The sequence below is a fragment of the Betta splendens genome, chromosome 14 (genome assembly GCF_900634795.4).
Source record: "Betta splendens chromosome 14, fBetSpl5.4, whole genome shotgun sequence".
NCBI classification, from domain to species: Eukaryota; Metazoa; Chordata; class Actinopteri; order Anabantiformes; family Osphronemidae; genus Betta; species Betta splendens.
The window spans coordinates 8,809,594-8,835,826 of record NC_040894.2 but is presented as its reverse complement, the minus strand read 5'-3'; the positions used below and the strand labels follow the sequence as shown (position 1 = coordinate 8,835,826).

The 26,233-nt window shown below is 42.1% G+C and overlaps 6 protein-coding genes and 1 non-coding gene across 10 annotated transcripts; 1 reads left to right on the top strand and 6 right to left on the bottom strand.

The window, feature by feature from the left end:
- Window positions 1-617: 617 nt before the first annotated feature.
- birc2 (baculoviral IAP repeat containing 2) lies at window positions 618-6,991 on the top strand. Of its 3 annotated transcripts, XM_029173981.3 has the most exons (14): window positions 618-682; window positions 1,338-1,415; window positions 2,012-2,884; window positions 2,973-3,253; window positions 3,445-3,720; window positions 3,869-4,148; window positions 4,475-4,574; window positions 4,657-4,735; window positions 4,820-4,865; window positions 5,370-5,612; window positions 5,701-5,799; window positions 5,875-6,030; window positions 6,177-6,218; window positions 6,546-6,991. In XM_029173981.3, exons 3-14 carry the CDS (start codon window positions 2,791-2,793, stop codon window positions 6,737-6,739), a joined length of 1,890 nt encoding a protein of 629 aa, XP_029029814.1. In that variant the 5' UTR covers window positions 618-682; window positions 1,338-1,415; window positions 2,012-2,790; the 3' UTR covers window positions 6,740-6,991. The 3 variants fall into 3 exon arrangements, with proteins under 3 accessions (XP_029029814.1, XP_029029813.1, XP_029029815.1); XM_029173980.3 differs by lacking the exon at window positions 618-682 and having other exon boundaries at window positions 1,267-1,415; XM_029173982.3 differs by lacking the exons at window positions 618-682; window positions 1,338-1,415 and adding an exon at window positions 1,521-1,795.
- A 112-nt stretch (window positions 6,992-7,103) lies between these two features.
- Window positions 7,104-9,135, bottom strand: rpl23a (ribosomal protein L23a). Its single transcript, XM_029173983.3, has 5 exons — window positions 9,006-9,135; window positions 8,037-8,217; window positions 7,630-7,806; window positions 7,344-7,413; window positions 7,104-7,165 (listed from the first exon to the last, which is right to left on the bottom strand). Exons 1-5 carry the CDS (start codon window positions 9,073-9,075, stop codon window positions 7,151-7,153), a joined length of 513 nt encoding a protein of 170 aa, XP_029029816.1. The 5' UTR covers window positions 9,076-9,135; the 3' UTR covers window positions 7,104-7,150.
- On the bottom strand, window positions 7,922-7,994 carry LOC114870139 (small nucleolar RNA Z17). The gene has a single exon (XR_003788272.1). It is a non-coding gene; the product is annotated as a small nucleolar RNA Z17 (small nucleolar RNA).
- A 463-nt stretch (window positions 9,136-9,598) lies between the features above and the next one.
- On the bottom strand, window positions 9,599-13,640 carry ddx52 (DEAD (Asp-Glu-Ala-Asp) box polypeptide 52). Its single transcript, XM_029174529.3, has 15 exons — window positions 13,480-13,640; window positions 13,022-13,262; window positions 12,717-12,850; window positions 12,409-12,594; window positions 12,176-12,319; window positions 11,890-12,001; window positions 11,740-11,812; window positions 11,456-11,659; window positions 11,286-11,376; window positions 11,069-11,191; window positions 10,830-10,980; window positions 10,664-10,739; window positions 10,440-10,511; window positions 10,088-10,345; window positions 9,599-9,751 (listed from the first exon to the last, which is right to left on the bottom strand). Exons 1-15 carry the CDS (start codon window positions 13,564-13,566, stop codon window positions 9,715-9,717), a joined length of 1,989 nt encoding a protein of 662 aa, XP_029030362.1. The 5' UTR covers window positions 13,567-13,640; the 3' UTR covers window positions 9,599-9,714.
- Window positions 13,641-13,967: 327 nt separating this feature from the next.
- heatr6 (HEAT repeat containing 6) lies at window positions 13,968-20,369 on the bottom strand. The gene is made up of 20 exons (XM_029174435.3): window positions 20,036-20,369; window positions 19,503-19,610; window positions 19,285-19,425; window positions 19,098-19,213; window positions 18,851-18,965; window positions 18,667-18,768; window positions 18,416-18,577; window positions 18,091-18,335; window positions 17,732-17,906; window positions 17,451-17,657; window positions 17,239-17,338; window positions 16,766-17,160; window positions 16,560-16,682; window positions 16,379-16,465; window positions 16,149-16,283; window positions 15,949-16,071; window positions 15,711-15,835; window positions 15,488-15,584; window positions 15,078-15,282; window positions 13,968-14,998 (listed from the first exon to the last, which is right to left on the bottom strand). The coding sequence occupies exons 1-20, from the start codon at window positions 20,327-20,329 to the stop codon at window positions 14,424-14,426; spliced, it is 3,630 nt and encodes a 1,209-aa protein (XP_029030268.1). The 5' UTR covers window positions 20,330-20,369; the 3' UTR covers window positions 13,968-14,423.
- A 544-nt stretch (window positions 20,370-20,913) lies between these two features.
- On the bottom strand, window positions 20,914-22,500 carry dynll2b (dynein, light chain, LC8-type 2b). The gene is made up of 3 exons (XM_029172803.2): window positions 22,346-22,500; window positions 21,755-21,899; window positions 20,914-21,676 (listed from the first exon to the last, which is right to left on the bottom strand). Exons 2-3 carry the CDS (start codon window positions 21,884-21,886, stop codon window positions 21,539-21,541), a joined length of 270 nt encoding a protein of 89 aa, XP_029028636.1. The 5' UTR covers window positions 21,887-21,899; window positions 22,346-22,500; the 3' UTR covers window positions 20,914-21,538.
- A 590-nt stretch (window positions 22,501-23,090) lies between these two features.
- Window positions 23,091-26,052, bottom strand: LOC114869023 (serine/arginine-rich splicing factor 1). Of its 2 annotated transcripts, XR_003788094.3 has the most exons (5): window positions 25,624-26,052; window positions 25,248-25,429; window positions 24,989-25,161; window positions 24,042-24,725; window positions 23,091-23,641 (listed from the first exon to the last, which is right to left on the bottom strand). XR_003788094.3 is itself a non-coding variant. In XM_029172798.3 (4 exons), exons 1-4 carry the CDS (start codon window positions 25,815-25,817, stop codon window positions 24,519-24,521), a joined length of 756 nt encoding a protein of 251 aa, XP_029028631.1. In that variant the 5' UTR covers window positions 25,818-26,052; the 3' UTR covers window positions 23,091-24,518. The 2 variants fall into 2 exon arrangements, 1 of the variants encoding a protein (XP_029028631.1); XM_029172798.3 differs by having other exon boundaries at window positions 23,091-24,725.
- Window positions 26,053-26,233: the final 181 nt, after the last annotated feature.

Genomic DNA, 26,233 nt, shown 5'->3' with positions numbered 1-26,233 from the left:
TTAGACACTTTCGTTTTCTTGACTGACACCAGACATCAGACAGGGAAATTCAAGATGGAAGTGCCTCAGTATCATTACATAGTCTCTGATGCCCTGTCCTGAAAAATAGGGAAAATCCCACTAAAAGAGTGTGATGCAACACTCCTATTTAAATTATTAAAACAAGCATTTGAATAAAAACTACTTTATAATATAATGTTATAATTTGAATACAAAGCAGCTGTAAGTGACTAAATGACTCAGCAGGGAACCTTTTGACTTTCATTTCAAGGTTGACTTTTCTATAACTAACACTGGTCCTCAAACTCAAACTCAAACCTAAACCAGCGTCTGATGGAAAACTACCTAAATGTCACTGTTATAGGGACCTGTGTCAACAACAATTCAAACACGTATAGACACTCACATAAAACGAAAGTAATACAGTTTGTGTGGAATTTGAAAACGTTTTTTTAAATAAATATATTTTTTAAAGTTGTTTATGTTTTTTTATTAACTTTGTTTCAAACTTGATCATAGTAACAAATCGTATTAATCAGTTCAATATACACTTGGAAGGGAATTTCAGTCTCACAGTGACGTCATGGGGAGTGGTTTAGGACAGGAACTTCAGGGGAATTACTGGGCTTCAAATGACATTATATGGTTCATTCATAAGACCTGTCCTCAGCAAGAACTCTATGTAAGTAAGCTGTTCATTTTTATAATCGTGGGTAATCAAAGTGGTGATTCTCGGTGTTTTTAGACAGATTCTTATATTCAATAGCAGACGTCTTCACGTGTTTTATATAAAGCGTATCAGATAAGCCTTACAGTATGGTTTTTGGTTTTATAATTTAACATAAATTTACACTAGCTACAGGACTCAAGATTATAAAAAAATTCAAACAAAACGTGTTTACCTATGTATTTAACAGTATCTTTATAAGCTTCGTACAGAGAGAATGTACAGTGTTAAGTTGCCATACAACAGATTTTTAGGGTATTCACTAGTTGTTCACCTCTGTTAAATGTGGAAGTAGACAATTTTTATTAATATTATTATTAGTAGTAGTATTCGTATTATGAGTAGTAGTAGTAGTGTGGATAAATGAACAGTGTCAGTGTTTATTTACTTTGTTTAAAAAATTGCATAAGATTTGCAGCATTTGGTGTGTTTGTAGTGACATTTATTTTGACATGGGGCCATTTTCAGCTTGAGGCTGAAAACTGGGAACAGCTGAGGACAGGTGGATCAGCTGAGGAGTTAATAGGACCGGAGGGGTTATTATTATAGGAGGAGATTTTAAAATCCATGTGCATGTTTCTCTCTCTGTCATTGCGCTGCTAACCGGAAGACGCGTGAGGTGGCGCCGCCGTTCACGGACGTGTCGACATCGGGACTTTCCGTACCAACTTAGCTGTATAACAAAAAGGTGAGTCAGGAAACCCGATGGAAAGAAAAACGCAGGGTGCCGTGTTGTGTTTCGTGTGTTTGCGGCAGTCGGAGCGTGTTAGTGCGTTTTCCTCCCTCCGAGCTGCCGCGCAGAGTTGCTGAGCAATAAAGTTGTTCGCGCTAGCAGGCGTTAGCGTTAGCATTAGCGTCAGCATCCTGTCTGAGTGTTTCCTGGTTGGGGCGTTAAATGTCAAACCATTATTATATTGTCTGTGCGTTTTAATGAACGTTTTGCAGCGAATTCCCGTCTTACGCCAACCCAACGTCGCTCTGAATAGCAAACGACGCAGCTAACGACAGCTAGCAACGCAGAATCGAGAGTAATCAGAGCTGTAGTTGGAAGCGTCTGGAATAACCCAGGTCAGGTTTTTGTTGATGTGGAGGAAAGTACCTAGTTCTCCTCTCAGCCCCAACCCTTAGAAGGCGTTAACCAAATAACTAGCTAATTGCGTTATCGACGGACTGGTGACACACAGTTCATAGTTCAGTCCTGGACTGTAAGGCTGTGTTGTCCCGGTTTGAGACCAAACTCTTGTTCATGCACACCATTAAACCTTTGTTCTCTTTTCTGCTCAGGAGCTGCTAACCTCAAACAGACGCTGGACCTCCACTATTCCTGCCAGAGGAGGATAAAGTTTTTCTTATCTGATTTTGATTGTTCAGTCATGGAGGCTTAAGTCCGTACAGAGGGATGTCCGAGGAGGGGAGAGGGGTTTGAGATCACGTCTGCTTTGGTTTATTTGTGTGTTTGTGTGCATGAGACATTATTTTGACTTATGTTTGCAGACATCATACTTATCTTTAAGTTTGAATAGGCAGATATTAGGGATGTGTGCACTGGGGTTAGTAGATAGGAAAGCGGACAGTGACCCGGGGTGATGTGGCTTCACTTTTGTGATTATTGATTTGATTTTCAGCCCTGCTATTATACATCTTTTTTTAACAGCACAGGATGTGCTTTGTTTATCTCGCGTCCACTGGGTCGGCAGCCGAAAGGAGAAATATTGTTTCTGCAGTTAAGTGTTCAGAGGTGGTACTTTACGAATGCAGGTGCCAAGTGTTTATAGAGCAGAAATGATTCTGAGAGACGTGAAGTGGCAGATGTTTTGGGGAAAGCGCTACATCACTGGTACTTTTTTCTGCACAACAGCCCTTTTAGTTTCAGCTTGAAGTACTTTTTCATGGTCTTGATCTGAGGTAAACCTTCCACCACCTCTGCCCCCTTATCGATTTCAATTTTTTCAGTTTCGGTGTGACTGAGTGTCTGCGTGAGATTGAGACCCTGGGTTTTCTCAAACCTCTCTCCCTTTTTAAGGACATCACTTTGCCTCATATCATTATAAAAAAATTAAAAAATGGAAACTCTTGTTCAGCTTAAAAACAGCCAGTTTTTGATGGGGTTGTGTCGTAATGGGCCTCCACCTGACTTGCAATATGACAACTCCTCAGGTATCATTCTTTGTCTTATGTTCATTTCACATTTATATTTATTCTTTTGGAACTAAGCTTTTGACCATAGTGAATATTTCATTCGCAGAACTCTTCCGCATTTCTACCTTTGCTCGTTTCCCATCGTCCGGAGTCACAGAGCGAAGCCTGGCGAGGGCCGGTTGGTTCTACACCGGTGTGGGGGACCGCGTGCAGTGCTTCAGGTGTAATGTGACAGCAGAGGGCTGGCAGGCTGGAGACTGTCCAACAGAGAAACACAGACAGCTCTCTCCTTCCTGCTCTTTCATCCAGAGTCTCCCATCCACAACCAACCTGCTTTCCTCTTCTCACTCTGCTTTCTCCCCGCTCCGCATTGCCCCAGCCCTACCAGTAAGATTAAAGGGTGTTTTTTTTTTTTTTTTTTTTTTTTTTTGTTTTTGGTAAATTGTTGCGCTAAAATAGCTTTGTTTTTGCAAACAATCTGTTTTTGACTATAATCAAACATGTTTAGTACCTTGGTGTAAAAGATACCCTGTTTATGATTTAAATCTGTGTTGTTTTGTGTCTTTTTTCTCTTGCAGCTCCCTGGTTCAGGCCAGGGTGAAGAGCCAGTTGGCTACCTAAATATGGCCTTCTCCGCGCCGCCACCCTCCAGCCCACTGACCTCTCGTGGTGTAGAGGACATGTCCCACCAAAGACCGACATGCCACAATCCCAGCATGCGAAGAGAACAGGACCGCCTAGACTCCTTCCACCCATGGACACTCTCCATCATCAGCCCTGCGGAGCTCTCCAAAGCAGGCTTCTACTATTTAGGCCAGGCTGACCGAGTGGCCTGCTTCAGCTGTGGAGGACAGGTGTGTATTTCTGTAGTGACATAATTACAGTTGCTCAGTTTGAGATTCATCATCACCATCATCATCATCATCATCAATCACAGTAAGGTTATTTCATGAGTATTAATCACTTGTACAGTTGATGTGACATTTATTTAAATATTTGCAGTTAAGTAACTGGGAGCCAGGAGACAGACCTGTATCTGAACATCAGAGACATTATCCAAACTGTCGGTTTGTCCGGGGCGAGAGAGCTGAGAACGTGCCTCTAGCTGGAGCTGCTCCTGGAGCAATAACTTCCCAAATGTCTGCAGCAGCCCCAGCTCTCAGTAATGTTTCCAACCCTGCCATGCAGCAGAGCGATGAGAGGCTGCTTACCTTTGTCAACTGGCCGTCTCGTATCCCTGTGCGGCCTGACCAGCTGGCTAAAGCCGGCTTCTACTATGTAGGTAGGTACTGGACGGTAGAAAACCATGAAAGACAGCGTTTCATGTCGTATGATCCTTATAGACGTACTCATTATTTTCTTATAATGATGTTTGCCGGTATGACACACTATGAAAAGAATAGTTACAAAATGATGATAACAGAAATAACGGCTAAACGTGAGCATTTTGTTAACGTTTAAGCAAAAAAGGAAACAGAAGGTGAAGAACCAGTGTGTATTCAAGTTGGTATCAGTCACCCTCATGAGAAGCTCTGTCTTAATGTTTTCCTTTCTTTTTAAAAACCCCCTAAACCACTTCACACTAAAAGCTCTTTGTTTGCCAACAAGGTCGAAACGATGACGTCAAGTGTTTCTGTTGCGATGGGGGCCTTCGTTGCTGGGAGTCTGGAGATGATCCATGGGTGGAACATGCTAAATGGTTTCCCCGGTAAATACTGCAGTTTTATACTTGATTTAATGAAAAGCATATTGTGTCATTTTATGCATGTTTATTAATTTATGAATTGCAGGTGTGAATATTTGCTTCAGGAAAAGGGACAAGAGTTTGTTCATCAGATCCAAGCTCGTTTTCCTCGTCTGTTTGAACAGGTTAGTAGAAAGCATGCTATGGGTTTAAAGTTTTGGCACATGTCAAGTTATTTAAAATTGCTTTTTTCTATTTTCTTTAAAAAGCTTTTAACAAGTGGCGACTCGTCCAGAGAGTTTGTGGATCCACCAGGTTAGTGAACAATCAATGAAACAAACTGCTTTAATTAAACTCCTTAAACAGTTAGACATATAATTATTGTTGGGGTAGACCAGTATTGCACAGTGTGGCAGGTCTGCTACACAACTATTGATCCAGCAAGCTGCTGTTTTCTGACACCTGTTGATCAACGCTGGCATTGATACCAGTTTAAACCACCAGGTGGTGTGACTGTTTTGGCCGTGTGGGCTTTTTATTCTGTAGGTTAAGAATTACAGACTGGCATGTCTGATTATATTGTCCCATTAAGAATAATTCAAAGTACAATTGTCAGCTGCATTGGCATTTAAGCAATGTTAACATGACTACAGTTAGGCTCAGAGTTCCCCTGACTTAGTCTTGACTAAGATAAAACTTACTATAATGATATGAAGAAAATGGCTTCAGAGAAAATAAAATTTACATAGCTAAATTAAATAATATGGGCAAATTTAAGTGGTACAAAAGTCACAGGTGTGTTTTGTTTCCTTCTCTCAGTGGTCCACCTCGGTCCAGGAGAAGAGCGGTCCGAGGATGCAGTCATGATGAACACCCCTGTGATTAAGTCTGCCTTGGAGATGGGTTTTGAGAGGAACCTAGTTAAACAAACAGTCCAGAGCAAGATTCTGACCAGTGGAGAAAACTATAGAACAGTCCAGGAACTGGTTTCAGACTTGCTGAGTGCTGAGGATCAGAAGAGGGAAGAGGAGCGAGAGATGCTGGCAGAGGCCATGGCATCAGGTAGAGCTGACACTGAAAACTTACAACCAATGAAACACACTGATAGTTTATCTGTTCTCAGACAATTGTGCATTTCCTTTTGGTTCAGATGGCTTCACCTTTGTGAAGAGGCACCAGGCAGCTCTAATCCAGCGTCTAAAGAGTGTTGAGCCAGTGTTGGAGCATTTAAGAGACCAAAATGTTTTATGTAAGTTATGCGTTTAATGTGCAAATAGCTTTCAGTCTGAGTAGCTGGGTTTGTAACTTACCTGTTGACCTACAGCGGCTGAGGAGTACAGCAGTCTACAGGCTCAGACGTCAGCACAACAGCAAACTGCCAGGCTGATTGAGTTTGTCCTCACGAAGGGCAATGCTGCAGCTGAGGTCTTCCGCAACTGGATCCAGAAGAATGACATCCACCTGCTCAGAGATCTCATGGGTATGTAATTCCACACACTGTCTCTGAATGGACTCTGGATAAATAATGAAGTGATAAACATTGGCCCTCGTTGAGTACATTTTTAATTTTTTTTGTGAATTCAACAAATTCATTATTGGTTAAATGTTCCTCTTTTGTAATTACAGCCCAGTCAAATGAAGCTGCATCACCAAGCCAAGATCTGTCAGGTATGAAAACACACCTGTGCGTCAACAGACTGTAAGATGCATATGTTTGATGTATTTTCCACTACAGGAAAGCTTATTTAAAATTATTCAATTTAGAGGCGAAAAGTATTTTGTAGCCAAACACTTAGTAGTTAGTATGAGATAATTTATAGAAATAAATATTTTATAAATCAAACTTGTAAAATGTAAAATAAAAACAACTGAAAATCTCTACAACTTTGTTGGAAGACTCCCTAAAACCTTTGACCACAAAGGGGAGGAAATGGCAGTTATCCTGCAAACCTATTTGAGCAACAAGAAAATAAAGATTTATCCTTTTCTTTACAGATCTCCCTATGGAGGAGCAGCTGCGACGCCTCCAAGAGGAGCGCACATGCAAAGTGTGTATGGATAAAGAAGTCAACATCGTTTTCATTCCATGTGGACACCTAGTGGTGTGTAAAGAGTGTGCACCATCATTAAGAAAGTGCCCCATCTGCAGAGGCCTGGTTAAAGGCACAGTTCGTACCTTCCTCTCATAACCAGGAGGCTGTAAGTCGTCACTAAAATGTGACTAAATGAGAGCAATATGACACAGGTTTTCATTTACTGGAAGAGGGCAATTGTTGGCCAACTTGTGTAACTAACATTTAACTTATTTACCAAAATAAATTTTTAACATGAAGGATGTCATTAAATACATTTTTCCAGGTCCTTGTAATATTGCAGTTGTGCAAGTCCTTGACACAAGTCAGGTAATTGTAAACATATTACAGTAAAATGTTACAAAATGAGATTTGTCTGTTTTGGTTTCATTGTGTTAAAAATTTGTAATAAACCATGACTAATGAAAACTTATCTAAATCCCTTAAAGCCAATGTTTGAGAGAAGAAAAAGTCAAGCAACTTGTTTTTACAAATATTTATTATTCCACAAGTTTCTTTAGCCACAGTTTAGATGATGCCAATCTGTAAGAACAAAAACAAAACAGGATTTAAAATCATGCTTAATCAAAGTACATACACATGTACCCGCACCATCAGACATCAGTGGTTCCTTTGAATGCATCAGACATTCAGATTAAATTTAAATTCACATCATTTGAGCAGATTAACAATTTTTGAAAGTAGTGAACTAGAGACTCACCTTGTTTGCAACATCCAACGCATCATAATCTGGTGCGAGACGAACGTACGCCTTCTTCTCACCATCAGGTCTAAACGGGAAAACAAAAGCCATGGTCAACAGAGCATATTTTCAAGCTAACGGTCACCTAACAAGGATATCAATATATCCCCTCATCTACAGACAGATATACCATTAAAAAAATAACATTAAATCGCGACGTCACCCTTCTACTATTGATTATCTGCACATGAAAACTGTAATAACGGAACAAAATTCAACTGATCTTGGCCTTTAAGGTCTCTACCTGATGAGTGTGTTGACTTTGGCGACGTCAATGTCGTACAGCTTCTTGACAGCGTGTTTAATTTGATGTTTGTTTGCCTTGACGTCCACAATGAACACAAGCGTGTTGTTGTCTTCAATTTTCTTCATGGCAGACTCTGTTGTCAAGGGGAACTTGATGATGGCATAGTGATCCAACCTAAAAGCACAAAATTAACATTAGGCCAAAGCCACTTGTTTCAAACCCACAAAGTCTAGTGTTGGCATGTTATTTTATTTTAACAAAACTTCTATTCTTACTATTTAATATCTTGGGTGCATCAGTAGTTTAAAAAGCTGAAATCATGCTCTTTCATACTTTGATCGCGTAAAACCATCATATGCACCAGATTCAGCCACTGTCTGTATAAAAGCATGCAGTCCACTCACTTGTTCCTGCGTGGAGCACTCTTGCGAGGATACTTGGGCTGCCTGCGGAGACGAAGGGTTTTAGGGCGACGGAAGGTAGGGGAAGTCCTAATCTTCTTCCTCCTCTGGTTGTGTACACCTTTGAGCACAGCCTTCTTGGCCTTTAGGGCCTTTGACTTGGCCTCAGTCTTGGCAGGAACCGCTTAAAAGACAAATAACATTTCATCAACCTTGTGCCTCCAAGTACATTTGAAAGCAACTAAACATTTACATTAAGCCAGTCTACAAATTAATATCGTAAAATGTGGTCTTTAAGTTTTGAATGTTGATTTTTTGGTCACTTTAGCATTTTACAAACGCAATTAGTGACTACGAAGCAACAAGTTTAACTGTTGAAAAGATTGCATGTTCTGAAACAACCATAACCATCGCTGTACAACATATATAGCCATCGTCCATTGGGAGGGCATCAGAGAAACTAATCACATAGGATTTATTATTAACTAATCTACAACTAACAAAACAGCCACGGTTTTGCAAATTACGTCTAATGATTCTGGAGAATACGTTCACGTGTAAATGTTAGCGAACGTGTGCAACGTTTCAAGCGCCGCGGAGGCGCAGCCAGTGCTAACGGGCTACATACTCTCAACGCTAAAACAAATATCAATACCAACATACGTTAGCGGTTTAATACGAGTTGACTATACGAGGCTTCTGAAGATCTCAGAAGTCGATCATACACATAAATGCGTCTTTTGGTGAGCACCAATACCGGTCGCATGCTAACACTAGCTTAACAGCACGTTAGAGCATACATGCCGGAGACAGCGTTAGCTACTTATTTAGATTGTTAAAAGCATTTAATTAAAAGGATCTTTAAACAAGTAAATGTTTAGCCTTATATTCCGGGAACGTTTATTAAAATATCCTCTGAGAATTGAGGTAAAATAAAGGGTTTATCCATTAAAACAGATACGATTGACAGACCTTCCTTCTTCACCTTCGGTGCCATGTTGAGAAAGGAAGACCAAACCGGGTCTCCCACAGTATAATGCATGGGCGAGATCTCAATGAGATATCGCGAGACCGTCACATTTTTCTTTAGATGGGACAGGCAATTTAGTTTGCGTTTCTGCAATACTAAGAGCAAAAAACATGATGAACATATATGTCACATCATGCAAAGTAACTATACACATGTTAAAGTTTAATGTGGATGAAGCTCTCTATAGGCTTTTTTAAAAAAACAATCTGAAGTGGGTGTGGACTGAGCATTAACGACTAATCTGTAGGATTTTTATTGCATAACCTTTTATAAATGCTTTAACACAGCTGTCAGTAGTCTATGTATCTTCTTATAGCTAGACCTATATTACTAGACAACCCAGTATGTTTACTCTTTTATTATTATTCTATTAATAAGTTATTCATACAATTATACACTTTCACTCTAACTTTCGCTTGGTGATGCAGAAAATATCTGGTTTGTTTGTTCTAAATAGAATTCGATCACTCATCAGTTTTAATTTTTGTGTATGGTTTTATGTCTGTATCTTCATTGGCAAAGTAAGCAAAGGAAAGCGACATGGAAGTTGTTTATTGTATACAGCTGTTTTTTGTATAATCTAATAAACTGCAAAATGTAAAGAAAATGATTAACAAAATACACATCCACCATCGTTTTTATTGACTCCTCCTATTGTTGTTGTTGAATATTTTTCTTCCCCTTTTTCCTGGTGAAGAGGAACAAGAAATCTTAATTAGAACACACAAAGTCTTAAATATTTAATCTAAAACTCAGTGCAGTTAACATCTGAACAGAAAAACCAAGGTACTTTGGCCAATTCCTTATATAATAAGAATTCCATTTGTTTTGCTCAGATAAAACTAAATTGGGGAGATGACGGTGTGTAGATTATGATAGATCTCTGAAGAATACTAGCGGCTTTCCTGGTATGAAACAGATCTAGTTTGCATTCCTGTGTTCCTGCTTATCTTATAAACTACTAACATTTAACATAAATATACAGGTTTTTTTATTTAGAGATGTCTTTCACCACATGCCTTACTTTTTTAACTTTGCTATCTTTGTACGTTTTTCTGTTCCCTCTTCTTTCTGTGCTGTATCTCTTTTCTTCTGTTTTGTCGACTTTTTATCCTTCAGTTTCTGTGTTGGCGTTTGAGGCGCTTCTTCTCTCTTCTGCTTTCCACTCCCTGCCTTCTTCTGCCCTTTTTTTGGTGCTTTGCCTTTCTTCATCAAGTAGCGAGGAGTTGTGCAGATGGAGTTTCTCTTAGGAGGTTTCTTCTCAAGTTTCCGCTTGTCTTTGCTAAACAGTGACAAATACAGATGGACAATAACAACCATATTACCAAATCTGAACTTGACCAATTTGACATTTAATGGTTATCTCCTTATTATACCTGCGAGTCTTCTTTAAGTCAACCATGTATTCAGGAACAGGACATCCAGCTTGTTTTATAACATTAGCGATGCTGTTAGAGAGACACGTGCACACAATATCATATCATGTATTAAAAGAAGACGACAATATAAAAAGGCAATTATAGACTTAAGCTGAATGGAGACATGTCTTGGACTATACAGCAGTAAATTGAATTTCTACAATCAAAAACAGCTTTCGTACCTGCGCAGCAGTGGTTTGTCATTTTCTGTGAAAAAGGTGATGGCCTTTCCCTGATGTCCAGCTCTACCAGTACGTCCTATGGGACAGCAATACAATGTTAAAGATTTAATATGTATATATGATCACATAATAGCTAGTGTGTATTGGATTATTATTCAATATTAACCAATCCTGTGGATGTAGTCCACAGCGCTGCCGGGGAAGTCGTAGTTCAGCACAAAGTTAACTCCTTTGAAGTCGATTCCTCTGGCCAGCAGAGCTGTGCAGATCAACACCCAAATCTTACCAGCGCGGAAGCTAGCAACTACATTGTCTCTCTGAAAAAAGGAAATCCAAAGAAGAGGAGAACAAACTTAATGCTACCACTCAGCGTCTCAGAGATTATGCAGAACATTCAGTGTGTACCTGCTGCTGAGTGCGCTCTGCGTGGATGACATCCACGTTGATGCCTTCATAGACCAACTCATGAAAGAGCTCCCGCGCTCGTTCTTTAGACTGAACAAACACCAGCATCGGTGGCAGGAAACCCTAAAATAACACCAAGTTGGATATCAGTCAATCAATTAGTTATTAAATTTAGGATGATGTAGTTCACACAATGATATCCGGTACATTTCCGTACTTTCTTGATGATGTCTCTCATGGCCAGTAGTTTGCCGTTCTCTGTCCCAACAAACAACAGCTCCTGTTCCACTGTGTCAACTGCAGCATTTCTGGGAAGTTTAGAAAATAATTTAAGTAACAAAATAATATATGAAGTTCCAGCGAGGAGTGTTACATGGAGAGCATTACCTGTGTCCGATGTTGACAGACACCAAGTTGTCAAGGTTCAGACGGCACCACTTCTCCACATCCGGTGTGCAGGTGGCACTGAAGAAAGCTCTGCGTACCTTGGGTCCAGAACAGGCCAGAAAGATTGTGGCGAGCTGCTCCCTGAAGCCTGTTTTGCCATCTTCAAACAGCTTATCGGACTCATCGACCACTAGCCACTCCACACTGAAGAATAATGCGTGACAACAACCAATCAGTCTCTTTTTCTTAACGCGGCATTTTCAGAACAAGAGATTGAATGTGACCTGCTGAGGTCGAGAGCTGGAGGATCCTGGTTGAGAAGAAAGATGAGTCTGTTCGGAGTGCTGACGAGTATATCTACACACAGAAATATTCTGTCACAAAGAGTAAGAGCAACAAAATCAGACATCCATCCACATGAACACAGTGCCTACCATATTTTTTGTTTGATTGTGGTCCATATTTCTTGGCTGCCAGGGAAGCCTTGTCTATGATGTGAACTCTAAAACCGACTCCCTCAGACAGGCGAAGCAGCTCCCTGTAGGTCTTAGAAAATAACCAGCAATTATAATTTAAGCATTTAAGCATTTATTGAAGGTTTAGGAAAAGACATTATCATTAATGAGTTAAAATCCAACATATTAACTGAAGCTTGCAGTGATTAACCACAAAAGTATTATAATACACCCAACAAACACAGGTTGTGTGTGTGCCGTTTACCTGGCTGGCCAGTTCTCTGGTTGGAGAGATGATCACAGCTCTAAATCCCAGGTTGGCCGGCTGCTGCAGGTGAGAAAGCAGTGGGAGGCAAAAAGCCAAAGTCTTTCCTGATCCTGTCGGAGCACAAGCCAGGACCTCTCGACCCTGACAGAGAAACAAGATGGAAAGAAAACTTGAATAAACACTATCTGTACACCATTAATGAAACCATTGCTTATTCCATCTGCACTCACATGCATCATGAGAGGGATTGCCTGCATCTGTATGGGTGTTGGGGAATTCAGCCCTGCATCCTTGAGGTTCTGAATGACACGTGGATTGAGGCGATACTCTGACTGCAGTTCATCAAATGTGCACACTGGGTCTGGGACATCACAGCCATGCACATTTATACGGTTTCGAGATCGGATACGATTCACCTGAATTAATAAATGAAAAAAGATGCTTACAGTGGGCACAAGGAAATATTTTTCATTTGATTTAATCATCGAATCTATTCTCAAACAGCATTTTTAAATCAGGCTTGTATTGTCCTGAGGACCTTTTCTTGATGAAGATGCTTCAGTCTCTTCAGTGAATTTTTCTCCTTTTCATCATTTGGCAGGTTTGTAATCTTTCTGTCGAATGAGGATGTCCAAGTGATGCCATTTCCTTTGCTTTTCAGTGTTTGGTCACCTGCACATGGAAAAGAGAACAGTTTCTACAGTGAAACTTAAATCATTTAAATATTCATTAAACTTTTAACTTTTCAGCTGTAATTTTAACAAAGAGTTTACTTTATTATATATAATCATATACTATTACTTAGTAGATGTTAATGCTTATATTTTTTATTAATAACTTTACCTTCCACCTCCGTCTGATCGTTTGTTGTCTTCTTCTTTCTTGCTATTCTTTCTCGATCCTTTCGCTTCCTTTTCCCCCCAGAACCAGAGTCTTCACTGTCCTCAAGCTGCTGTCCTCCTCCATCATTTTCCTCCTCCTTACTTGTGCCCCTGCTCTGGGCTTCGCTGGCTCGACTTGTCCCGAAGTAATCGATCGCAGATAAAGGATCTGAGGTTGCTTCCAAATCATGAGATCTGCATAGCTACAAAATAAGATAGTAAATACAGTGTGTGTGTATACAGCCTGTATACGTTTGCTCTAAAATGTATCTAACATATTTGATGTCTATACACTCAGTCTTTGACGCTAATACCAGTCAGGGTAGTGTTAGCCAAAACATTAGTGAAATAGTCGCCCGTGCTATTGTCATCAATCATGCTTTGTTGGCTACAATATAATCTGCTGCACGTCAAGTTTACCTTAAACCGAGCGGCATCTTGACCAAACCTTTTCAGGTCAAATTTAGCTCCAGCTCCGAGTTTCCGAAACAACTCGAGAGCGTCCATGCCTGACTCCTTCGGCAGCGTGGTCTACATCCGGACACAGGCATCAGCAATCGACATCCGCATCATCCATCGCTCGCCTCGACTGCCACCTGCTGGCTGTATGTGGAAAAACATGCACGAAGAGGTTATTATTCATTCATCATTATTATGGCTCAATGATGAGACATGTTGGCTTTAAATATGTTTCTCAGTGCTCTCTGAGAAGTTGAATGAAAGAATGTTGAAAGAATGTTATTAATTACATTACATTATTAATTACATTATTAATTACACCTATCAGTTATTTACCCATCAAGATATATGGCCAGGAAAGCAAAAATCACAGCAACACATTGCAAGCTTAGTTAGAAGAAGCAGAAGACCTTGTGGACACTGTTCTATGTGAAGCAGAGGTCAGACTGTAGGGTATCACTGGATCTGATATCATTGTTTATTTGTTAGTGTTCAGCATGATCCGTCAGCATTGACAATGTTTACATAGACAGTTTGGTGTACATCCTGTTAGAGCAGGACAAAAATATAATGGTGTTAAAATTATTTTAAAACATTCACTTGACAAATACATTTGAAATAAAGCAGTGATCTTTTATTGCATTCAAACTACTTCCATTACATCACACCACATACGTCAGATGCTAATCTATAAAAGTGCATTTCGATAAATAAAATGAAATAACTTCAGGGTATCATGAAACAAAAACATAATTTCTTTTGTGGTCCTTGGTCATTAAGATCACAATATGACAAATGTGATTCACTGAATTAGTTTACAGCTGGTGGCAGTCCGCTCAGAACGGCCCTGAATTGAGAGACAAAAGGATATCTGAATTCCAGAGCTGCAGTTTTAATGTGTCTCTTCATGGTTCTTCACAGGTTTTTATCAAATCCTCCAAAAAATCTACCACGACCTCTTTACCTCTTTCCTCCTCTTCCTTTCTCACCCCTTCAGCCTTCAAATTCTTCAGTCTAGTAAAAGTCTGCTGCAGACCTCTGATTCTCTGCAAAGGGTTACAACTTTCTGTCATAGTGTCTTTCTCATCCTCTACCCCCTCTCTCCCTCCTTCATCCACTTTAAGATATTTAATCAAATGTGCCCTGATGTTCCTTCCTTCCTCGCTGGCCAGCGATGCGCCGAGTGCGGGCATGTCCTGAGACTGGCTGACACTGAGCAGGTGTAGGAGAGCCTGAGAGAGTGTGTGTCGCAAACTGGCACTGTAGCGGTACTCTAAGAAGTCGTTTGTGTCTTCGCTGTTCTCGAGCGCGGTAGCCAGTGAATGCCACACACAGATGAAACGCTTTGTGTCCCCGTAGCAGTTGCGGTGGGCGGGAACTGCCATGGCAGCACCAGATTTGATCCGCACCTTGAAGTTCTTACAGGAGGTGACGACATGACAAAGGGCGGAGAAAGCGTCACAAGACCAGGAGGCAGAGTCTGACAGGAGGAGAAAAGCAGCTGAGTTTCACATGAATGTGGCATATAAAGTATAAATAGTTGCGTACATAATATTTACCAAGTGGCAGGGCTGGGTTTCTGAACGCATTTCCCAAAGCATAACAGGCGTTCCATCTGACCTTCATCGAGGCCTCTGACTGGACAGTTTTCACAAGAGCACGAACTGCGTCCTCCAGCGGGCGCTGAAACGCAGGCCGAGTCAGCTGACTGTGGCGTAGAAAATGAAGCAGGTTCCCAAGCGCTCGCACTGCATTACACTTGACCTAGAAGGAGGTTGAAGAAACAGAATCAGAGACCATACGAAGGAAAAGATACACAGAGTAGACATGGTTACAATCAGCTGGGAGGGAAAAGGAAGCAGGTGGGCAAAAATACTTTTAATGATGTTTTTTTATGTTCTGGTAGATTTATCCATATGTTATGTTATGTTCTGACAAAGTACCGGACGCACGGCAACAACACACTCACTCTGTCTTTGTCGGCTGCTGCTCGCGTGGCTGCCTGCAGCATCTTAAGGAGCAGCATGTCTGATAACTCTTCCTGGAACTCCACACCTACACCCTCCCTAGAAAAGCAACAGGAGACACTGAAGAAGATCCAAGGTTTTACCTGGGACCACAGAGGAATGCCAGGCATTCCTTCAGGAAGTACATGACCCAACACAATGAAGCAAAGCGTTATTTCAACCTACATGTTGACAATAAGAGTGTCTGTGAGGTTGCCAAGAGACCAGGCAGCCTTGGCCCGGACATTTGTAGATCGATCATCGAGAGCAGCGAGGATAGTGTTTGCTGTATCTGCCACGAACATCACATCCTACAAACAGAGGATACGTCAGAACAGATACTTTTAACCGTAGTTTCTTTAAATGTCTTCTGATATTTTAGTTGCCATTCAGCCTGCTCGTAGCTACAGCTTTAAATCATTACCTCTCTGAGACAAGGAAACAGGACGTAGATTCCCAAAGCTCTGACGGCTGCGGTCTTCACCAGATAGTTCTCACTATAGGTGAGCCCCAGCAGCATAGTGATGCACATCAGCTGTGTCTTATCCTTTAAAAAAACGAAACGTCACACATGCAGCTCCGTGAAGTTCAGTATGAACTTTTACAGTTCTAATGGGAACTCACGGGCAGCTGTGCGAAGGCCTGTGGCAGGATGGAGGACAGTGTGTCACAGGCACTTGTCTGCAGCGTTGGGTGTTGTTCATTCTGCAGAGCTCCATTCAGTGCACCACTCAAGACATCTGACCAAAACTGGACTACCTACATTGTGCACAAATGCACACATTAAACATACAACATAACAAACCCATTTTGACCTATGGTGAAACAGTACATACAGTGAAGGCTGCACTCACCTGATTCATGGGGACTCTTGAACTCTCTGGCACATTATTCTCTGCTTTGTACTGATGAATGATTCCTGTTCCCAGTTCCTCTAGTAACTAAACATGTGGGGGGATTTTCATTATTTATAGGTACCTGATGGTAAATATTATTTGTTGGGCATCTGCAGAAACAAACACTAGAGACCAATACCTTTGCTCCATGCAGTTGTATGGAGGGATCAGTCTCTCCAAGGCAGCGTGCGCTCACCTGCCTAATCTCACAAAGATATGCTTGGGCTAGAGAGAAATAGCCACGTACCAGATGGGACAGAACCTGAAAAATAAATAAGTCTACTTCACCATCACATTTCACTAATGTCTACATATAAGTGCTTCTTAGTGTTGTTTGTGCATCACCTGTAAAGCTTCTAGACGGACAGGGGAGGGCTCTAATGTAGTAGCTCCACCTGATGCTGCTCCCTCGCTGTCTGATGGTTCCTCTCTAGGGTGAGTTACCAAGGATACACACAGTTGCAGCAGCCACGGTGGGGCGGAGTTATTCTCCCCTGGTGTGCGAGGAATGCGGGGCGAGTGTGTGTGCGAGCTGTGCTGGGAGTGTGCGACTGGCGTCCGAGAGGGTGAGGAAACGCCGTCTCTTTGTCTCCAGTTGACAGAGTCCTGCGGCGTGAACGAGCCTGTGACGCTGCTGCCGCTCTCTGGCTGTTGGAGGAGGAGATGCACCTCAGGGAGAGGAGCCTGAGCTGTTACCAACGCTCCGTAAAGAGTCAGGACTGACACACGCACGTTCACATCTGAAGACAAAGAAGCGTTACATTAATAGTACCGGGCCTCACTGACCTGTTACTTAGCTGCACTGTCAAAACACTAACCTCTGTGGCGTACATAAGGACAGATCTGTTTCCAGAGAGGGCTGAGCATGCCGGGTCTGAGACGGTGGTAAGGAGCGTTTGACACCAGGTATGCCAGGCACTAACAGACAGGGGAGGCAAATGTTATCCTTTGCTTTAAAAAAAGAGTCTTAAAGAATATTTCCTACATTTGACTCTAGCACCACATGTGCAGGGTTATCAAGCAACTGTACCTTTATAAGTTGCGTTAAAGTCTGAGAGGAGGTCTCAGCCAGCAGAGCCAGACTCAGAGAGCGATGCAGCTCTCTGATAGCAGTGGCCAGCAGGAAAGAGAAAGGGGTGTAAGACGTGCGGGGAGACGCAGTATCTTCAGCTACAGCCAGGAACTGCCGGGAGCCGTCCAACATGGCTGACAACACCTGGAGAGCAAGCGCTCGCACCTGAGAGAGGACCGACAGACGGTAGAGTCACATTGGTCAGTGAGAAGTGTAGCGGGAGTGAGGGTCTGTTTTACCTTTGGCGAAGGGTCCTTGAGAATAATCGTCAGAAGAGTGAGAGGCGGTGGTCCTCCGACAGGAGAGTCCGGGATGAAGAAAGACCAGTACCCGTACAGAGTCCTCTTCTCCACACCTTTCACTACTGCAAGCAAACAATGCAGGGCTGCCTGACGTACACGGCAGTGATAAAGTCTGCAGAAGGAAGGAGAGCCGGACACATCACTTAAATAGTACATGTCCACATTGGCAAAACTGAAAATAACCATCTAGCATTACATGGATCCCTTTTTAAGCTTTTCTTTCCATTTTATTCATTGTACATAAAAAAAAAGCTTGATTGGATGAATGGGTGAATGCAGACAGCATCTTTCTGTACCTTAATTTGCTCTGTGCGTTGCCTTCTGGGTCAGAAAACTCTGAGTCAGAGCTGTTTCTTTTCCAGGACGGGTAGAGAGATGGGTCAGAGGGTTTGTACGAGGACTCTCCCTCACCTCTGCCTCCCTCCCTCCCCCTTTCCCTCTGAGGTAGAGGCACTGCTGCTCCATCATCTTCCTCTCCATCCACTCTGCTCTCCTCACGACTCGTCTTCTTTCCCTTCCCTCTGGATTTCCTTTTCTTATTCTTTAGAGAAAAACTAATTAATCAATAACAAAGTTTATGTTTCTCTTTAGAACTGATAGCAATTTGAGGCTTTGTCTCACCCCGGAGGATTTTCCTGCCACAGTGGTTTCCTTTAGAGGTTCAGATTTGTCAGGTTCAGCAGGTTTTAGTGCAGAGAGTCCTTCATACTGAGGAAGACGTGCTGGGTACAGCACAGCCGGCCACTCCACACTCACACCTGGAACTCCCTGGAACATGAGCCTCTGTAGAATACAGTTTTAAATTATTACCAAAATTCAAACAGTCATGCAGTTTTTGTTGCTATAAAAGAATGACCTGATTAATGTTTGACCTTAAGTGCAGCTAACACAGACCCAAGCTCCTCTTCTCCACTAAATTTCCACTTTCCGCCTGAAACACAACACTGAAGTCCCTTCAGTGCTGCCTGAATCACCTAGGGATGGAAAGGCATAGGTCAGCTCTAATTAAATGTAAACCCTCCCACTGAATTTGATGATACAACACAATATTCATACCATACTGTAGAAGAGCTCATCTGTGTCTGGAGGTTTGGGCGACTGCATTGTATTCAGAAAGACTCTGAAACATGCATTTCTATATTTATCATCCAGTGGAGGCTGACCAGGCATCCTGGATCAAAACAATCCACAAGAAAAATTAAACATCACAACAAATGTGCCAGGCTTTGACAGACAATGCAAATAATGTAAATTAATTTATTGAATATCAAGCTATAATCTACTTAAGTACTTTTTACATTACCTGAAACAGATGTTGGCCATACAGGTCAGAGCAACACGCCGTAACTCCATGTTTGGCTGAGATGGAGAACTATACAGCATGAGGACTCCATCTTCTCCCAGTAAACTACTAAGACGCTACAATTGAGAAACAACTCTCAGTGTAAAGTTGTTGTCATTAATTACAACACTCTTAAAGCAATACCTACTTGTTGGCACCAATGTCCATTCCCATACACTACTGTAGACAGCGCCAGGAGGACATCAGAGTGTGTCCACGTACTGCATACTTTCAGAGCATTGGCAGTATAGTTCACCAGTTCATCCAACGTCTGCTCGTCCATTATTATCTAAAAAAAACACATTAGTACAAACATCTCCAACTCTCAATCATTGTGTGTGTGGATTTTACTGGTGCCATTATTACCTTTAGTTGATTAAGCAGATGATGTATTAACTGGCAGAGTTTGATGACTAAATGCTCTTGACCTAGTGGCACCAGGCTGCTGGCGTGTTCCAGCAAAGTGCACACATCCTGACATAAAAACCATCAGAGCAATCAACAAACAAACCAAAAACAGCCCGTTACAGCATAAATTATAAATCTATGCTGAGTAAAGTTGCAGTATGGCGATACTAAGAGACTCTCACACTAAGAACATCAGGGTCATTAGAGGAAAGAACATCGAAAAGGAACACTTTAAATTTACACCTAAAAGCTCCACATGTGCTAATTATTATTATTCATCAGTAAAACATTCTTCAAAGGTTGCTACCATATTCATTTTATCTCACACAGTATTCAGGCTGCTGTGGTTGCTAGGGTGTATGATGTAGTTGCCATGGGGACACTGCGTAAGTTTCACGTATTGGGGAGTACAGTGTGTCTTGAATTGACGCAACAAAACGCGTAAGTGCATGAGTTCATCACAGGATGAACCAAACTCTGTGGTCTGTTACCTCTGGTCGTATGTTGATGTTGGGGCAGAATGTTCTGCTGTAGTTTTCGGACAGGAGTTGGTCGAACAGCAGGTTGAGCTCCTCCCGGAGTTGAGCCGAGTCCGGCCGCAGGGCTCTGAGCTTCGCAGCGCAGAGGGAGAAGTGTTTCTCGGTGTCAAACAGCGACTCGCGCTGCGGCCCGTCCGCGCTCATGGGGGTGAACGGGGCAGCGTCCGCAGACAGGGCCACCTGAGGAAAAGCAGGGACTCCAGCGCGGCCCAGAGCCGGCGCTGGCAACCCGATAGGAGCCGACATGTTTTCCGAACCCGGAAGTGTTTTTCTTTTTCCGGTGCTCACACTATTCATTCCGACTTGAACACTCCAGTGGAACATTCATTCTCGCCCCATGAAAAATAATGGCTGAAGATGAAACCATTGTTCAGTAATAGCTAAGATTAATAAACACCATATTATAACAACACTCATGATGGATGATTGTTGTAAGCTCTTGCACTGGTCCTTTTATAAAATAGCAAATACAGCTTTTATACAACATTATGAATTTAATAATATGGAGAAAATATGTAACATTCAATATAGAAGCTGAATAGGAACGTGTGGATGTCACAAGAAACTAGGCACTGCAAATAAGGATAACCATAACTTAAAATTGCAAGACTACCAAAACAACAACAGCTGCAGAATTACCACAAGCAGACTTATTTTATTATTAGGTACCCACAGCTACATTTTACAATAATATCAGGCCACACATCCCTCAACAAGTAATCGGACTTGACTTTCTTCATTATGAGGTTGATCAAAGGATACAGAAGAAAATGCTCTGCAGTACATATAGTCTGAAACACTACACAGAGGCCAAGTCAAGGCTTAGACGCTCACATTCTCAAACTGCTTTATTGTCTCAAAGTTGTGCTCAACATGTTAAGAATATCACAAACCAAACTGCACAATAAATTACATTCCAGAGATAAGCAGCAGTAATATTACAAACATTGACAACAGAAGTGAAAACAGGAATGTTCAAACATCTACAAATTTAATCTCTTAGCATGTTATTCTTTATTAAGTGGGAGCAACACTCACTTTTTTAACTCACTCAACACTGAAAATTAGAAGGCATTTCAACAAAAACTCAGTTGCTCATTTTAGCTTCATGAAAAGTAAGTTATTAGACAACATAGTAATATGAAACAACATACAAAGTCCATGCATTAGTGCACAGCAAAAATATTCCAAAATGATTCATGGTTTTTGGTCAGATGTGCAAATGCTGAATGAGTGCTGGGATGATTAGTAGTTTTACATGGCACGTCTATCATAATGAAAAAACCATCACCAGTCCAGGCATGACTAAAGCTCCATCCACAGATGGTAGTATGGTCATAGAGCCTGAAGCAAGCACAACACCAGGAGGTAGGCATGTCTGCAGGAAGGTGGCAGCGAATGACTAGTGCTAAAGTGTTGAGGGCTGAATTAAAAGTTGTTGCACATGTTTGGGCCTCAACCCGACTTGAACAGTAGAATGGCCACTTGACCCAGGTAGAAGTAGATGAAATGCTTCGTTTCGTGGGTCACGTAGCTGCCGAAGTTCCTCCCGACGATGCAGTGCCATGTGGGGTTGTACTTCTTGTCAAACTCCTGTAGCACGGACAGACATGGGAAGATCACATTTAAATATGATGCCATGATCGTCACAATTGTAACACTTTGATGTACCTTTTTGACGTAGGCAGCAATGTCCTTCTCAATGTTGTACTTCTCCATAGCCTGCATGGCACAGTCCACAGCATCCTGCTGCATTTCATCAGACATGTCTGCATTCTTTATCACCGCCTTCTTGTCCGACATATTGACTTCTGAACTGCACAGGAGAAAAAAGACAAAAATATTCCAGTATTAGGTGATTGTTTCACTAGTTCCACCTGAATTTCTATTCAAGGGCCTTCAATACAAACTAATAAATCTGATCCATGATCAATACATTCACTCTTTATCCCTCAATTACTTGAACCAGGGCCAATCAGGGCCCTACTGAAGTTGTGTTGTGCAGACAAGTCAAACACTGACGTGCGTGGGGCAACACAAAAAGGCAACACAAAGTGACATTCTGCAGCACAAACTGTTATTCCGGTCATCTGGAAGCTACGCTGTGGTTTAAATGAGATTAACAGAGGTCACTTTGCAAACAAAGTGGAAGACGCATTGACACAGACACGAGACCCTCAGCGTACAACACCTCCACGCTCACCTCCAGCTGAGGACACTACACGGCACAGACGCACGAGCTCGCACGCGCCTCACACTTACCTTCTCTCGCCACCAAGTTCAAGCGTTTATACGTGTGCCTTACACGCAACCGGAGACGTTTCGTTCATTTATGCAAGAAACGTGCATCTGCGCCCCGCCCCCCACGACGTCACGTCCAGCAGCTGATTGGCTGCGGGGACGCCGCCACCCTGCCGACGGCGACTTCTACTTGCGGACAGTGTCTGCATCTTATTTCCACCCAGAATGCACTGTTTTCGCCTCCTCTACCCGCCGGAGCGTCATCGATGCAAGTGATCCGACTGATCGATAACATCGATTCGCATTTATAAGAGTCTGCGACACAGAAAAGATTAAAAGCCATAGGAAGGAGCTGTATATGCATTGTTTTTAATAATTACCCAAAATGAAGACAGTTGTTCCTTGTGCAGTTTGACGCAGTTTGCTTTCATACTGAGCTATTAAGGGAAAAATTATTTCCAGTGTTTAATTTGCATGTGTAATGTAAAAAAGCTGCATCTACTTTGTACTGTAAGAAAGGAACCATTTCTTTAAGGGGGGCGTTTAACTTTATGTGTAACAAACGTACAAATGAAGCGTATGTTATTGCTCCAGGCAGTCTATGACTTCATGGAGTTTAGTGAGACTTGCTTTAGTATTAAATTATATTTGAAAACACTGGAGTCTAATCATATAATGCAAGTTTAAACCTTTCAGATTTTTTATGTTCTGTTTGATATTTATGGTTATTTAAAACAATTTATATCACAGATTAAAGACACTTAAATTGTACTTGTTAACTGATCTTTTATTGATGAAAACAATCTTTCCACATATTCAAATTCTATTAAGCAAAATAATAGTAATGCTGCAAAAACTTTAAACCTATAAAGGAAAACCCACATTAAAGGAACATTTGCTCTTCATCTGCCAATGCTCCCTTCTTCTCTTAATATTTACCCACTATTTACCACTCTCCTTGTGCGCAGATCCATCCCACACCTCTCAGCCCTCCTCCTGGTTTTGATCAGAAAGATTCTCCTCTTAATTAAAAAAAAATCTGAAAAACATTTACTCATCACGATGCCTTCAGTGATCATGTGTCTGAAGTCCCACACAAAACCAAGTCTTTTGTCTATTTATAAGCCAATTTAGTTTGAATGTTTTACTACAATGTTTCCGGCTGGATGGGGCTATGTGGACAGGGCCAGGGGTCGGGATCCTCTCCCAGTAAAATGCTCCCACACTCCTGCTCCATGTATCCATCCTGAAGCCTAAACCTAATCTGATCCTGAATCCGGCTCCAGAATGGGGGAGGACAATGAGACCAGTCCAAACCTTTGGAATACCAGTAGAACCAAAGAGAAGGAGGCAAGTTAGAATCACACCTTCACAAATTAAAATGTCAACAAATGCATCCACAGGAGGAAGTTTACACTTGAAAAAAAAATCACCATCTAGGATTATTTTAGTTAACTTATTACTGTCTTGAACCAATAAAGAATCTTATTATGAAAAAACAACAGAACCAGAAAAGAAGGTTTTCTGGGCTACTGACAGACACCAAGTAACCGTGCTGCTTTTTGAAATTAAATTGGTGCATGTGGAAATACAGCAGCACAGCTAAACCTTTAAATCAACGGGAAGGATTTGGTTCTCAGCTATTTTCAAATTTACATTCAGGAAAGAAAACTCTTATTGTGTATTTTTTAAAGTTGCAAGGCCACAGCCATCATACCATTGGTGCCTTATTTGTCTCCTCCTCCTCCTCATGTTTATCCTAATATGAACTGTGTTTCCTTTTTCATCTGTTTCCATCCTATACTGCTCCTTTGAACTCTACAGAGAGACACATGAGAGGGTCAAAGTACAATGAAAAATGCAAGACTGAGTAAAATATATAAACACATCACCTACAAAGAAACAACAAAAAGCATTTTGCACATTTTGGGATGAAAGGAAACATTAACAAAAGGAAAGCAGACAACCAAGATATTTTAGCCAATCTTATCTGAGCTAAAAAAAAAGACCAGCTGAACTGCAAAGCACAATAAAATAAAACACACCCGGTAACGGGGAAACACACAAGGGAAACAGCAAACACAAATACAAGAAACAGTCCAGAGAGACTATACAGGACTCCGAGGTTGCCCAATCCAATCAGAGATTGGGTGGCTTTAAACTGGCTGGTGGTTGATCTCAGGCCAGGTGCGTCTTAGGTGCGAGAGCGCGATTTGGAACGCCGGGGAGAGTAGCGTGGAGACCCTCTACTGCGCTGGGGGGAGTAGCTGCGAGATCCACTGTTGCTCTTGCTTCTGCTTCGGCTGTTGGAGCGGGAGCGGGAGTGGGAGCGGGAGCGAGAGCGGCCATAGCTGGGGCTGCGAGGACCGTCCATCTTCACACGGATGTAGGCCGTCTCTCCCTAAACACAAAAACAATTAGGAAAGTTTAGCAGAGAAGTTTAGAGGAGATACATTGCAACGTTACAGATCACAGAACGACCTTATTGGTGTCAAACAACCTATATGTGACAGATTTACACATTATTATGACAAAGCAACAGTTTGAGCACAAATATATAAAACTGTGTTTACTTACTGTCCAGTTGCTTTCACCCTCATGTCCATTTTCTCAATATGACATCCTCCATGACTTACCTTAACCTAACAGGTAACTGTGACCTACCTCATGGGAGCGAAACTTGGTGTTGTCCAGTTTACGGACAGCGTAGGTCATGTCTTCCTTGCGCACAAACTCCACCACTCCAGTGCCATCACGGTACACATCAGCATAACATACATCACCTGCCTCACGCATGTGATCCTTCAGGTCCTGCCAGCTTCCACTTGGGGGAAGACCTGATGGAAAAAAGCAGCACGAGACTCGCTTCCATCTCTACACTAAGCAAAATATAACAACCTCCGGAGACAAACACGTCACCCACCTGACACAACAACTCTGTATTCTGAGCGACGTGAAGGTGGACCATACCTTCCCCTTGGGTTCCCTGCAGCTCCAGAACCACCTCCCCTACCATTTCCACGTCCACTTCGAGGGAACTCAACACGCAGTCTGTAGCCGTCATAGTCGTAACCATCACGTCCATAAACAGCATCTTCTGCATCCCTGCAAGGCGACAGTGGCACATGCTCATTTTCTTAACGTGTGAGAGTATATGCAGAATAATCAATAGCTCAATGATGCACTGAGTTTAGAATACGCGGTTTTATATAGCTGTTTGAACGCCCAGCGTGTTTGTCCACGAGAGCGAGTTCTGTGATGATTAGCGTCAAAAGTTCAAATGTGGCACAGCAGCTCACCTCGGGTCCTCGAACTCAACAAAGGCGAAAGGCGGCCCTCCTCTTCGGTTTTTCAGGTCAATATCGCGAATGAGTCCGTACTTATAGAACACGTCCTCGACGTCTTTGGAGCGGATGTCTGGGGGAAGGTTCCCCACATAGATCCGACAGTCGTTGCTCCCTGCGGGGCCTCGGATGACTCCTCCGCCAGACATCTTAACGCAGGCACGGACGCCGTGACAGCTAGCCGACGGCAACGCGCCGGCGGAAGCGAGAAAACAAGAAAAATCACGTTTCCAAGACAAACACGTTTGCTTATTTTTAACGTTGTAAGTATATGAAATAGCAGTTGTCTCGCAGTCAATATTTTCGTGAACGTTAATACACAACTTGAGATAACAGCCTATAGATGTTTTAATACGCGACTGAGCAAGACGTATTGACCAATAGCAGGCGGCAGACACCACTACGTCATCAAGTTGTATTCGACGTACCAGCGTAAAACTGTGTTGCAAAATCTCTGTTACGGAAGGTGCTCATGTAGTTTTACAAACTATTGCTACATTTACAAACAAAAACGTATTTGATTCATTGTTTTCAAAATATCCCATTAATCGTGTGGGCAGCCAAG